We start from the raw sequence: 14,672 nt of genomic DNA on the forward strand, positions 1-14,672 counted from the left end.
TACTACATTAAATGATCTATTGCCTGAATTTGTTACTGCCCGCTCATAGACATTTCGCTTCAGTAATGCAAAACGTATGAAACAGATTTTTTAAAGCGGTGGGGAGAAAAATTAGAACGGAGAAAAAAAAAGTTTGAAACCAGCGCCTGCGTCGTATCGATTTGCGCACTCGAAGTGAGCAGTAGCAGCCAATGAGAAACCTTGAGAGTCGATCGATCAACCAATGAAATGTCTTATTTACCCCGACACTAGTAAACAGAGGCGCGATAAACCTGCCATCTGGCGAGGGAACGGCAAAACAGTCAGAGAAACAAAAGTTTCGCCGGCAGCGTACTTCATAGGTGGATCGGTGTAGCAGATGAAGGACGTGTGCGTGTGAGAGTACAAGACGGTTCCCCCTCCCCCGGCTATCAAGACTACACGCAGCTTCAAGAACTAATGGGGGATTACAAGTTTAGTGTCAATTCTAACGTTGGGTCAGTTTCATCTGTGGAATTTCCCGCAAGTTCGACTAGTAGTTCATCGCTGTTTTTTACGACACCAACGTCTGTGCCGGATACTATTTCGTCACATCAGCATTCAACTATGCAAGATGAACTTCTGATAGAAAAAACTGCTGTAAAAACGACGCAGCAACTTTCACCGAATTCAGATGTCAACGGAGAGCAGGCAGTGAAAACCAAAGAAGATGAAACTTCATCTGGAAACATTGTGCAGACTGAAAACAAGCAGAACGAACAGTCACAGATCGGGCCTGCCGTTACTGCTCCGCTCCAGCTCGGAACTGGATTTAATGTATCTGAACCTAGTCTTAACGTGATTAATTCTAGTAATACTTCCACGGCTAGCTTGTGGTCTTCAGGACCGATGGAGGAGGGTCTTTTGCACAGTTTAAATGTACCTGCTGTAAATGGGACCTTAGCATTTCAGAATTTTCCTCCTACTAATCCAAATCCTTTATATAATACTAGTTTAGGACCTCAGATCGCAGGCTTACCACAGTCGCAAGGACAGCCTCCACAAAGGCGAGCCATCACAGCAACTCACAACTTTCCACATAATTTATCTCGCCAGATCCAGCACCAAAATCATCCGCAGAATATGTTTATGGCTAATAAGGGTTATACTTCTTGGTCCAGTCCTCAGCAGAATACATGGTCACCGGGCCCGCAGAACCAAGCTAACATGCAAGGTTTGTCACCGTGGAATAGAGGAAGATCTGTACCAAATTTGAATCCACTTCAAACCATGGGTAATATGGGCAATCTAGGCAACAGGAAACCTAGTCCAACATTTAATCATCAACACTCCGGAATGGTTATTTCACCGATAAAATTTCGACGCAGTACTTCATACCCAGGCAAAGGACTTTTTCCTCAACCACCAACGTTTGAAATTACCAACATGGATGAAAACAGAGAAGTGCTGCTTCCTTATCCGGTGAGTTTTATTACCATGTTTTGCATGATTGTTGTTGTTATTTTGTGTATGTGCGATGTTTACGCAGTGTGTTTTTGTTGTCATAGGGGAGCTTCCATGCATGTATGTCTAGTATAAAGTATTTTATACGTGTTGCAGTGTCAATCGACAGCTTGGCATCTGTCTTAGTATTTCATTCGTGATTTATTAACGTCAGCCGTAAGGGGAATACTGCATTTACCTTTTTGTTCTCTTATACTTAGTATTTGCGGAAGTGTTATAATAGCATTCATTGACAGATGTTTCGCAAGAAGTACAGTGAATGCAAATCTTGACAAATGTGTGTAAAGCTGTCAGTATTTAACATAACCTCAGCTGCCCATACTTATTGATCCGCTGTAATATAACACAGCCATTCAACATGGCCTCTTTACTAGCTTGAAAATGCATTAAAGCAAAGGAGCAAATCGTGCCCATGCTATTATTTTAAGTGTGTAATATACAGTATTATCACTCAGCAATCAAAACAAAATTGTGGCCTACAAGAGCAATAGGATCTCATTGTGTTAAAGAAGTGATAAATCACTCCTGTGTCACCATTTCACGTTTTCTGAGGGTTTTTAAATAGGATTATTTTTTTAGGCCGACAAACTCTGCTATTCAAAGTGTCTTACATCAAACAGAAAATTCCTTTTGCATGAAATTTTATATGTAATTTCATAGGGATGTGTGTGTCTCTTTCTCAGCTGCAGAACCATTCCTGTATCTACTAATTTTTCTTATTATTTCTATGTGCTGTGGAATGAAGCACAGAAATAGTCAATTTCATGTAGCATTCAGTGGATATTCTTTCTTCAATACAGTCCAAAATTTATAAAAGTTGGGGTGAAGTGATAGTTTTCACACAAGTCTCTCACATGACTACAGATTTGTAAAGTAAAGAAAATGCACATTCCAATTTGATTATTACCAAATATAGTGTTTATTTACTTAGTTGGTTTACTGTGAGTAAAGCTATAAAAGAATTTTTCTTGTGCAGTTATTGCTGGCACATGAAATAGGTACTATATTGTTTTCCCTTTTGGGTTGTGAAGAATGTTATGAATTCTTGTTTTTGTTCATGTGAGCATTTATGTCACATTTTGCTTGAATTATTAAGGGTTTGCATTATTTTACCTCGTATCAGTAGTTGTGCATGAAAGAGAATCTTCTCAGGCATTATGATATGCATGTTGCTCGTATAGTAGCTCTGAGTGTCACTTTTGTTCTTTAGTTTTGTAAACTGATTACATACCCATTAAACCTATGTACTGTGAAGGTAGATGCCTTAATTTTTGTTGGTGAAGGATTTTTTTTTATCCTGTAGTTAAGACTTTGTGTGTACAGTATCTATTTCAAACTATGATGACTATAATCTATTGATGCATATTGCATTTTGTTATGATGAAAGCAAGGAATCCTCTTTGTATGTGGGAAAGGAAGGGAATACTGGTAGTTACAATATTTTGTTTCTTTTAGCCAGTAATAAGCAATGATAAGCAAGAAACAACACCAATAAATCAGTTATTACAGATATGAGAAGGTGAGGGTTGTATTATCTGTTGGATGTTCTGGTAATTATTGCACAAAGAAGTGGTTCATGCAGTGAGTAACCCTTATAGGACTTCTTGTCGGAATTGCAGGTTCATTCATTACGGCAACTGACTGCAGATAATTGTAGTAAGTACAAATTGTTTATGTGGAATGAAAGGTGGAATCTTTTTGCCTGACATCAGAATTCTTTTGAGTAGGTGGGGCCTCTGTGTAGAATTATGCTATCAACTGCACAAGTGTAGTTTAGAGTGTCTTGGAGACAAAACAAAAAGAAATTAATGGTTGGTGAGCTAGCTCCTATTAATGTGGTGCTATGGAAGAGAAATGTAAATAACATTCATGGATTTCAGAAGCTTAACCATTGGCGCCAGATGGCTTATTTTACAGAGAACTACACTCAAGCCTCACAAAATAGTGTATACGTTAAAGAATGTTGAAATCTATAGTATCTCCCCCCCCCCCGACCAACATTTGCCCCCTATGTACAACTACATAAAGACGACCAAAGCATATACCTCCACCGTATATTACTAGTTTTACTATCAAGATTTACGCAAATGATTCGTATCGCTGTATATTTTGAAATGAAGTAAAAATAATAATTATTATATTGAATAAAAAAAGTGTATCTGAGTGAAGCTGTGAGAGTAGGCTAATACCAGATAAACGGTCACGAATTGCTTCCATTCGAAACGTGGACTACTCTCTTGATAAAATTGACATCTCATTTCCAACAACTTTAGTCAGTTTATAATCAGATAAATTTACTATACTGCATATTTTGTTGTAGATCTAGAGTCTAGAGAAGTTTGCCTTTGTGGGGAAGTTCAATTTCAAAAGAAACTGAAGTACCAGTCGGCTTTAATACGGCATAACAATATAATTCCACGACTTTACGATTTATTTATTTATTTATTTATTTTTTTTTTTTTTTGCGTTTCCTCAGGCACTCCGTAATAACACAAAATTTCCCTGTTTAAATTGCTAAACTTTCTTGTTGATAGTACATAAAAGTTAAATCCGCCGGTGAGCGATACGTATTATTCGTACAAATTCTAGGGTTTATTGTGATAGTTTGGATTTGTTTCGTTCTGTTATGTATTGTGAAAGACATGGTGTACACCTGTATGATAATGCTGTCGGTTGACGCATTCCAAAATTTTATCTGGTGCAATGTATGAGGTAGGATGCAGTAATGCATTTTCGTACAGTGTGCATGAACTTAAGCCTCTTCTGCCCTCTGCTAATATTGTTAACACGATGATATAATGGAAACATTTGAAGATATATATAGTCAGGCAGGAAATTGTTCCACTGTGAAAGAATATTGGTTTGTGATTTTATCCAATGGGTGACTAAACAATTTGACTTTTGAATGAATTAATAATGTTAGGCTTTGTATGTTGCGTCACTCAAGTGCGGCCCATTTTAAAGTAGATGAAAATCTTATAACTGTGTCCCGAATTATTATTTCGCTGCAGTATAAGCATAATTATTGAACTGATTCACTGTCTTATCGAGCATTATGTGGTCCGAGTCTGTAGATTCATGCACTGCATCCTGTAGTCAGGGCTTCTGCTCTAAGACATCAACTAAATGGTGATCTGCTGTGGCAGCGGTTAACTCCATCTCTTTCTTATAAGTATAACGGAAATCTTAATATCAAGTTCTTCATCCTGTCTCCCACTATTTCACTTTCAGTCAGTGTTATCAAAAAAGCACAGTGAAAACAATTAACTCGGTCCATTTGTATAACTTCTGTACCGGAATATAAATACTCTAGAGACTGCAGAACACATGGTTTGTCATCGAAGACATCGATTCAGAATTTCTACAGTTTTCACCGTGAATGTGGCTGAAGATGGAAGTCTGAAAACGTGCAGATGGTTCACCAAAAAGTACTGCCTTAGTTTCGTAAACCACATAATTATATAAGCGTAGTGGGTAACCCATTGCACAATGGATAATTAGTCGCTTCTTTGTCCGTTTTTTCCCCATATTGCAGCCAGATAAGCTGGCTAGTGTACTGATCCTCCTTGCATTATTGGTATGCAGTATGAGACAATATAATGGTTTTCCGTCTACTTTAAACTTCGTTTCATGATTTACCTAAAGGAGAAAAACCTCTTTCTTCCAAAGACTAACAATTTTAAGCTCTCTGATCGTCATCGCTACTTATTGGTGTGGATTTAACCGCCAATCAGAACGCTAACAGTACCTCTCATGCAATTTTATTCCGAAGACCGACTGGATGAGGGGACAATTAATTTCGTCTCTTTATCATTAGAAAATTTGGATATCTATGTTCATTAATCCATTTGATTAGTGATTTTTCTTTCATTTTCTCTTCAGCACTTTGGTATCAATGGATTGATTCCATACTTCCAAATCATCGTTTGACGAGTTCGCGGAAATACTGATAGTTCATAAAGGGTTGAAATGCGTAAGATGATTTATTAGTGTTTGTTCTGCTTTACATGCATACTAAACTGCGTCGAGAAAATCACTAGGTATCAGTGGACACCAGACGTTTTATTGTTCTTTAATATTATTTCTTTCATTATACGACTTATATCTTATTTTCCTCATTGCTTCTCAGCGTCTATATACTGATACTGGGTTATTATGTTTTGTGTAAATGTTAATAGACGTCATTTCGTATTGCGAGCTGGTAGTAGCGTAACAGCATTTCCTTGTTCTGTCAGAATGTGTAAAACGCTAATGTACAATTGGCTAAAAATGGAAATTTCTCATAAAGCGCCTGAAATAAGCATATGAATCTTCAAATTCTGGCGCCATTCTTCCAGAAAAACGTTCCATATGTCGTCAGTCTTAGCGACGTACAGTACGTGTGTTATTGGAGATACTGAGCTTATGAAGATAAGATGTTGATAAGGAATGCTGTCTCGAGATATGAGTCGGAATTACCTGGTGTGTGAGATAGAGAAATTTATACGTCGGTTCTGCCAACCAATTAAGCAGAACAGTTTCGAGTTAATTCGGTAGTGCGCTGCGTAACGTATGCTTAACTAGGAACGCTGAATAAGGTCCCATTAGAGCTCTCCATTTTCTTTCTTCGCTCGTCGCTGTTTAGCGTCTTGTGCATCTGCAAACTCTTGTTTATCATAAACTGAAATTGTATGATTTTCTACAATCACCATCTCTCTACAGCTTCACAATACTGGAAGTATTTTCGGTAACCATTGTAAACGTTAAGCGAAGGTTGTACTATTCAGGTTAAGCATGTTGAATTATCTGAGCCAGCAGTGCTAAGCTATTTTGTGAAAATGGCAAGATAGTCTTACTGCATCGTATTTCAGTAATAACTAAATCGGATCTAATCACTTTTGTTATGGATGATGTTAGTGAAGATGTTATGATACTGTGGGAAGATGTAAATAACCGTGTGAGTACATAAAGTTCGTATGCACATAATTATTGTCTTTGCTGACTGGTTCCAGGGATGAATTCATCAATATAGAGGTATTTCAGATCTGAAATTTGAAAACGTTAAAAATTACACCGTCAACACTGCACATTTTCGAGTTCTTTCGAGAGTGTAGAATGAAAAGAAACTTAAAAATGAAAATACTATTTCATTAAGATGCGATCATTTGGATCTACCTGCTCATTTGTTTTCTTTTGTACACTTTTGTCTTGATCCAACCCCCATAAATATAAATGGTTATTGTGCCTGAATGTCATCGTGGCAACTCATTGTCAGCACGTAAAGACCAGCGAAACCGGTAGTCGCCTAATACATTTGGAAGAATGTGGAAGGATTTAGCCACACAGGAAATGCATTTGGATTCTCTGTGCCCATGGAAATGCCACGCAGCTGTCAAAGTAATAGATTTGCTGAAAAAATATGATTGCTGTCTGTCATTTGTTTTGTCGAACATAACGCAGCCTACTAACATGAGACGGAGAAATTAATTTGGAAATTGTGCTGCAACAATCTGGATAGTATCTGAAGTCATGATAAATGAGGGTGGGTGGGCGAAAATAACTGATGACCTTCTACCACAGAAAATGATTCAAAATTAGCCATTTATATCGAAACATAGTAGGGAATATCCCATACAAGCAAATAAGCATTTTTGCTACAAATATCAGTTTTTTCTCCTGTAACGGAGTATTGAGAGGATGAAGTATTTTTAAAATTACATAAGCTTGCCGTGGGAGAAGACTATTTAGTGAATGAATTCTTCTGTATGAGATATATTTCACTTATCAGAAAAAGGGTGTCCATTTATATATGGACACAGCAGTTAGCTATTTCAAAAAAATGGTTCAAATGGCTCTGAGCACTATGGGACTCAACATCTTAGGTCATAAGTCCCCTAGAACTTAGAACTACTTAAACCTAACTAACCTAAGGACATCACACACACCCATGCCCGAGGCAGGATTCGAACCTGCGACCGTAGCAGTCCCGCGGTTCCGGACTGCAGCGCCAGAACCGCTAGACCACCGCGGCCGGCAGCTATTTCAAATCTGTAAATGACAAATAACCAAATCTTCAACGTTAGAATGTCACATTATACAGAGAAGATCAATTAATTTACTACTTCGCCCTTCTACGATTATAAACATGAGCGCCATTAGTTATTGAGCATAGCTGCCGTTTTTACTGTTGTTGGTTCACATAAAATGTTAAGAACCGACATTGTGCCTTTAAAAATGTAACCGTTCTTTTACTCACCAAATTTCTTTAATCTTAGATTACTGCACCCTCCTAAAATTTATGATTGCTGCTGGTATCAATTGGCGGTTCCCGCCAATCTGATGTTCTCAGTATAGAGCGTAAAACAGGACATTTTGTACTTATTTTGTATTTGACATACAATTGAAGACGTTATAATTGTAATTAACTAATGCATAAACCATAAATTATGACTTCCTTTGAGTAAGGGGTTAGTAATAATGTAACAGCCCTTCCCGTGCCCCCTTAGTGGGCGAAGAGCCTTGCAGAAACTTGTTATGTCCTTGGTTACATAATAATTTCCCCAGGTGGATTACTAGTATGGGGAGCAGCATAGTTTGTGATGACGGTGCTCCATTAACACGGATGCGCGAAAAGGCTTCCGGCGTTATTTGGCTGGGATGAGAATGCGCCTTTGAAACAACGTGATTTACGCGAGTCGTATTATCGCTAAATAATGTAGATCCCTCGGTATCCAAATTGTAATCTTCTGAAGTATGTTCGTAGCTGATAACCGATTTCGTAGATGCAAGAGACTCTCTCTCTCTCTCTCTCTCTCTCTCTCTCTCTCTCTCTCTCTCTCTCGTGGACCAAACTATGTCTCGTGTACCCTTGGTGACGCATACCTACCAACAGAAATCATACAAAATTTTCACGGTGTGCCTGTCAAGCGCTTGGGTATGAAGTTTTGCTATTTCCTCCGCATCGTGTATGTCTTTTTTTTTTTTTTTCAGTGTAACCCCTTATTTCGAAAACCGCGAATTGGTACCAACGACACTCGTAAATTTTACGAGGGTGTAGTAATCTAGAGTCAATGCAACATCAGATTCGACCACACCATTAGGCAGAGGTTTCAACGTTGTTACTTGGCAACATGAAACTGTATTCGCTGACTCGTGGAGCGGGATTGGCGTGTGTTTGACCGTGGTCTAAAGCCATTCATGAAAACAGACTAATGGCGCGCTGTTTATTATGGTGCCTGTTACACTGCTCAATAAATTTGACGTACCAAGGGAAATCTACTAACTTTACAAATTTAAATATTATGCACTCCGTCGTTATCGCAGCCAAGACACTTCTCGCTTGTTACATGTCTTGCATTTCGAGAACCAACTGAATACTGTTGTGGATAATGTTTATGTTAGAAGAAGCTGTACAACTCTAAAGCGTGAGTAGTCCTGATTTGTAGATGGAGTCCGTGTAAGTAGAACCTGAAAACCATCGGCCGTAGTGCCTCACGAAGAAGACTGTCAGTCACCGAAATGTGCGGAATTGTGAGAGCGAGCGTTGTTTGTGATTGTGCAAGTCACTATCTGATTTTTTACCCGTAGAATCCTGTTCCTCACTTTCGTTTGCAGTTTGCCACCAAAATCTTAGGGACTTCGTTTAGACGTGTACATCATCATGTTCGCCTCGCAAGCCGTTGTGCATGCTTGACGTAAGCCTTCGTACTGATGCTAGGGTGTCGTTGCCCTGTCAATCTTTTCGCCAATCTTTTCGCTTCTGGAGGAGGAGAGGGTGGGAGTTAGTGACTGAATGACAGCTTGTGTACCTCTGTACTTAGCGTATTCTTTGTCGTGTTATTCTCATGGCCGATAAGCTAGTTGTACGATGGAGTCAGTTGAATTACTGCACAGCCAACGTGGAATACCAGCTCCCTAAATTTATGTGTTGGAGTTTCGAGAGAAAGACGTTGTCTTTCATCCAAAGATTACTATTTAATTTCTCTGTTGCATTTACATATGGCTGTAGCGTCCTTTCGCGATCGTAATGGCGTGTATTTGAATATCCCCCACTTAAATGATGGGAAAAAAATCGGAACACCTAGAAGGAGTTGTGTGCCACGAACGAAAGTTGATAGGCGTGCTACTGCATGTGACAGACGAATCCTTTCAAATATCGGTCAATCTTATAAGAGGGGTGCTAGTAGCGCAATTATGAGAACGCAAATCAGGTTTGCTTTAAATACACGCTATAACGTTCGTGAGCGTTAGTTACATTTGAGATTGGAAGTGGTGAGCTGATATTATTATGAATGTCTTTAAGGCGACAAAGATGCCGTTATCAGCGCCTCACCGAGTTTGAAAGAGGTCGTGTAATACGACTACGAGAAGCTGGCTGTACCCTTTGCGATATTGCAGAAAGGCTTGGCAGGAAAGTAGCCACTGAACGTGATTGCTGGCAACGGTGATCACGAGAATGTACGGTCGCAAGAAGACCGGGCTCCGGACGGCCACGTGGCACTACCGAGAGGGAAGACCATCGTGTTCGGCGTATGGCTCTTTCGCAGCGTACTGCATCTGCAGTAGCAAACCACCGCCATTTTCGACTTCAGTGGTGTCAAGCGAGAGGTCATTGGAGGTCAGGGTGGAGGTCTGCTGTGTTTTGTGATGAAAGCTGGTTCTGCCTCGGCACCAGTGATCGCCGTGTGTTGGTTTGGAGGAGGTCGGTTGAGGATGTACTCTGGAGTTGTGGGCTGGATTGCGATATCGTATGACAGCAGGAGCACTGTCGTGGTTATCCTAAGCGCCGGCCGGGGTGGCCGAGCGGTTCTAGGCGCTACAGTCTGGAACGGCGCAACCGCTACGGTCGCAGGTTCGAATCCTGCCTCGGGCATGGATGTGTGTGATGTCCTTAGGTTAGTTAGGTTTAAGTAGTTCTAAGTTCTAGGGGACTGATGACCTTAGAAGTTAAGTCCCATAGTGCTCTGAGCCATTTAAACCATTTTTTATCCTACGCACACTGACAGCAAATTCGTACATAAATCTGGTGATTCAATCTGTAGTGCTGCCATTCAAGAACAGGAAGTGTTTTACAACAAGATAACGATCGTCCGGACACCGCTGTTGTAAACCAACGTACTGTACGGAATGTCGACATGTTGCCTTGCTCTGCTCGAGTGCCTGATTGTCTCCAATCGAGCACGTTTTTGGACATCATCGGACGACAACACCATCGTCATCTATAGACAGCATTAACCATCCTCGTGTTGACCGACCAAGTGTAACAGGCATGGAACTCCGTCCCACAATCTGACATCCGGCACCTATACGACACAATGCAGGCATCTTTGCATGCTTGCATTCAACATTCTGGCGATTATACGGTTATTAATGCAACAGCATTTCACATTTTGCAATGGCTTATCTCACGCTTACGTTGACCTGTGATCTTACGGTGTTAATCACATAAAAATTTTATGTAGACATATTCCCGAAATGCCATTACTGTACATTAATTATTCTGTGGTGCTGCGATTTTGTTTCCGTCAGTGTATTTACATTGGAACAGCTCGCTAATTGGCACTAGACTTCTACGTCTCCGACTGGCATATTAAGACAGGATCCTCGCTGTGAATAAATAAGGTGCTCAGAAATCAGTCGTCCTAACTGAAAATTCGTCCCTTGTTCGTTAGTAGTTTCAGCAGGTTATTCCGTAAAAGTTTTCCCTCTTCGTGCAGTTAGTCGTCTTGACGCAGGCAGCGTCAGAACCGCAGCAGATGTAGCAGCCATCGCGAGTCTAGTCTGAAAGCGAAACCGGGTCGCGGTTACTTTCATTGGTTGCTAAGCTCTCAGTTCCGTCGGAGCAGTAACCTCCTGCCGCCTGTTCGCGAGGCCGACTAACCGGAATGCTGTCCGGCAAGTAGGAGTACCTGTGTTGCATGAGCGCACTTACAGCCAACGCCGCGCGCAGCTGTCACCGAAGCTGTAGTCTCCTTTCCTGAGCGACCGTCTGGGTTCCTTCACAAACTCGAGGGAAACTGAAATCTGTTCGAATCAGTGCTCGGAGATACCGTGCTGTTTATTGTACAAGTCACGGATCCTATGGATATTTGATCTGACTACTTTTCGGACCTAGCTATATTCGTAATTTTCAAAGGTATCCATACACGTGGCATCGTTCATTTCAAAACCATAACCAGGGCTGTACTTGCCAGCGACCTTTTTCACAATTACATAGTAAGTAAAAACAAGAATGGGCACCAAGATTTCCACTATTTTATTTTGTCTTGGGTTATACGAGACACGAAAGAAACCATTTAAAGAAACTGGAAGCAACTACACCTTTCAGTTAGAAAAATATGTCCGATGAACTTCTTTCCAAAATATCTGGTACAGATGAAAATATTGTATTACGTCTACATATATTTTAAATGTCAAACTGCAGTCATATTACACTGAGGTGACAAAAGTCATGGGATAGCTATATGCAGATATACAGATGGCGTACACCAAGGTATAAAGGGCAGCGCATTGGCGGAGTTGTCATATTGTACTCAGGTGATTAATGTGGGCCGCGCGGAGTGGCCGCGCGGTTTCAGGCGTCATGTCACGGACTGTGCAGCCCCTCCCGCTGGAGGTTCGAATCCTCCCTCGGGCATGGGCGTGTGTGTTGTTGTTAGCATAAATTACTTTTAAAGTTAGTTTAAGTAGTGTGTAAGTCTAGGGACCGATGACCTAAGCAGTTTGGTGCCTTAGGAATTCACACACATTTGAACAGTTTTTTTTTATTCATCTGAAAAGGTTTCCGGCATGATTATGGCCGCACATCAAGAATTAACAGACTCTGAACGCAGAATGGTAGTTGGAGGTAGACGCAAGGGATATTCCATTTCGTAAATCGTTAGGGAATTCAATATTTCGCGATTACAGTGTCAAGAGTGTTCTGAGATAACCAAATTTCAGGCATTATCTCTCTCAACGGACAACACAGTGGCCGACCGAGATCAGGGGCGTGTGCGTAGGGTTGTAGTGCTAACGGACAAGCAACACTGCGTGAAAGAACCACATAAATCAATGTGGGACGTGCGGCGAATGTATCCGTTAGGACATTGCGCTGAACTTTGACGGTAATGAGCTATGGCAGTAGTAGACGACCGACGCGATTGTCTTTCGTAATACGACATCGCCTGCAGCGCCTCTCCTGTGCCCCTGGCCATATCGGTTGGCCCCTGGACGACCTGAACACTGTGACGTGGTCAGATGAGTCCCGATTTCAATTGATAAGAGCTGATAGTAGGGTTCGAGCATGGCACAGAGCCCACGAAGCCGTGGAACCAAGGTTTCAACAAGGCACTGTGGAAGCTGGTGGTTGCTCAGTAATGGTGTGGGCTGGAATGGACGGGTCCTCTGGTCCAACTGAACCGATTATTGAGTGTAAATGGTTATTTTCGACGGCTTGGAGACTATTTGCCGCCATTCGTGGACTTCACGTTGCCAAATAACGACGGAATTTTTATGGATGGCAATGAGCCATGTTACCGGGCCACAGTTGTTTGCGATTTGATTGAAGAACATTCTGGACAGTTGGAGTGAATGATTTGGCCATCCTAATCACCCGACATGGGTCCCACGGAACATTTTTAGAACATAATCAAGAGTTTAGTTCGTGCACGAAAGACTACATCGGCAACACTTTCACAATTACAGATAACTACAGAGTCAGCATGGCTCAGTATTTACGCAGGGGATTTTCAACTACTTTTTGAGTACATGGCACGTTGAGCTACTGCACTACGCCGGGTGAAAGGAGTTCCGATACGATATTAGGAGGTATCCCCATGACTTTAGTCGCCTCAGAATATACCCCTCATTGGCGCCTTAGTGAATTGTGTATTGGCATGCGGTTTCCGTTAAGCGTAGGTTTTCGAAAGACGAAATATCCAGAGGATTGTTTGTGAGGACGGATACTTGGTGATGTTACTGTCCAAATCCATCCAACACTTTCCAGTATTCTGCTATGAATAACAAGATGTTGCACAAGCGGTACGGTTTGTGTGTGCATAGTGGCAGCTAGTAAGCAGGCAGACACAAAACAACAACTCGTTACAGAATTAGTTTAAGCCTAAATAAACAAACGTGGAAGAGTCTCTCGGAATTTACAGGGCTATTACACACTTAGTACATGTGGCGCACTGCAGCTCGTAAATATTTCAAGACAATCACATAAATGTTCTACTAGGAACTGCGTGCATACGCAGATTGCATTCCACATAGTAATAGGAAACACAGAACTGGACAGTTTATTAAGATTACTCAGTTGTAGTAATCCATTTTACCCTTGGCGACAGTGGTGCATGATGAATTTATATAAGTTTATATTTATTTACCCAACTGCATCAGTGGTGTTGTATAAGCTGACATAACGTTTTTTTCTTGCTGATAATGACCGTTTCCACCGAATCTGGTACCATATATAGATTTATTTTATAAGCGGCTACTGGCGGTTAATAATAAGATCTCCTTTAAATATAAATAATATTTTCTTGGTCCTTTTTCTTATAATCATACGATTTGGTAACAAGATTCCTATTTCAGCTGAGAGTATGTTTTTCAAAGACCGCAGTATTTTCCATGCCCCTCAGTTAAAATTCCAGTAATAAATATGTAATGATTACTGTACATTGTCTGCGATACCGTCTGGTATATTACACAATCACTGTTACGCAGATGGTTAGGCGGTCGCGAAAAATCGAAATCGGCCAGCACCGCACGTATTGCACGGTCACAGCCCCGTTTCAACTTTAGCGTGCACTGTGTGGTTTCTCCGGGTAAGTAATGGCCGGTGGTTCGCACGGCTGTCCTCCGGTGGAAACCCTACGACGACACCGCGTTACGACGTGCTTTCTGCACGTCGCCTCAGCCGAGAAACCACAGTCTTTCTGCATAACATCGCGGCTGCGGAAGCGTGGGGCAAATGCAGGTCAGAGATGTGTGCACAGAAACAGACCTCGCCGCAGCCGTTTGAGCACATGCCAGCTGCCGCCTACAGAGTGCCAGGCAGGGGCCGTGAGCTCGACAGATGAGCAGCTTCACGAGTTATGCTCCATTTTACAATGCATGTCTAAGGGAAGCACTCGAAACGTCTCGATTGTGTTTGAGTCGATATCGTGGTTGGTAACTTTGCGTGTTTCGATTGTTTTTCCGAAATTTGTTATATGCTTGCGGGAGACTAT

General features: G+C 41.2%; 1 protein-coding gene across 1 annotated transcript in view; it reads left to right on the top strand.

The window, feature by feature from the left end:
• Positions 1-350: 350 nt before the first annotated feature.
• The window catches only part of LOC126259156 (cytoplasmic polyadenylation element-binding protein 3-like), a 337,642-nt gene continuing 323,320 nt past the window's right edge, over positions 351-14,672 (top strand). Inside the window, exon 1 of the mRNA XM_049955701.1 lies at positions 351-1,440. Within this exon, the coding sequence (XP_049811658.1) occupies positions 439-1,440 (1,002 nt within the window). The 5' untranslated portion in view covers positions 351-438. The remainder of the gene's footprint in view (positions 1,441-14,672) is intronic.

The sequence above is a fragment of the Schistocerca nitens genome, chromosome 5 (assembly GCF_023898315.1).
Source record: "Schistocerca nitens isolate TAMUIC-IGC-003100 chromosome 5, iqSchNite1.1, whole genome shotgun sequence".
Taxonomy (NCBI): Eukaryota; Metazoa; Arthropoda; class Insecta; order Orthoptera; family Acrididae; genus Schistocerca; species Schistocerca nitens.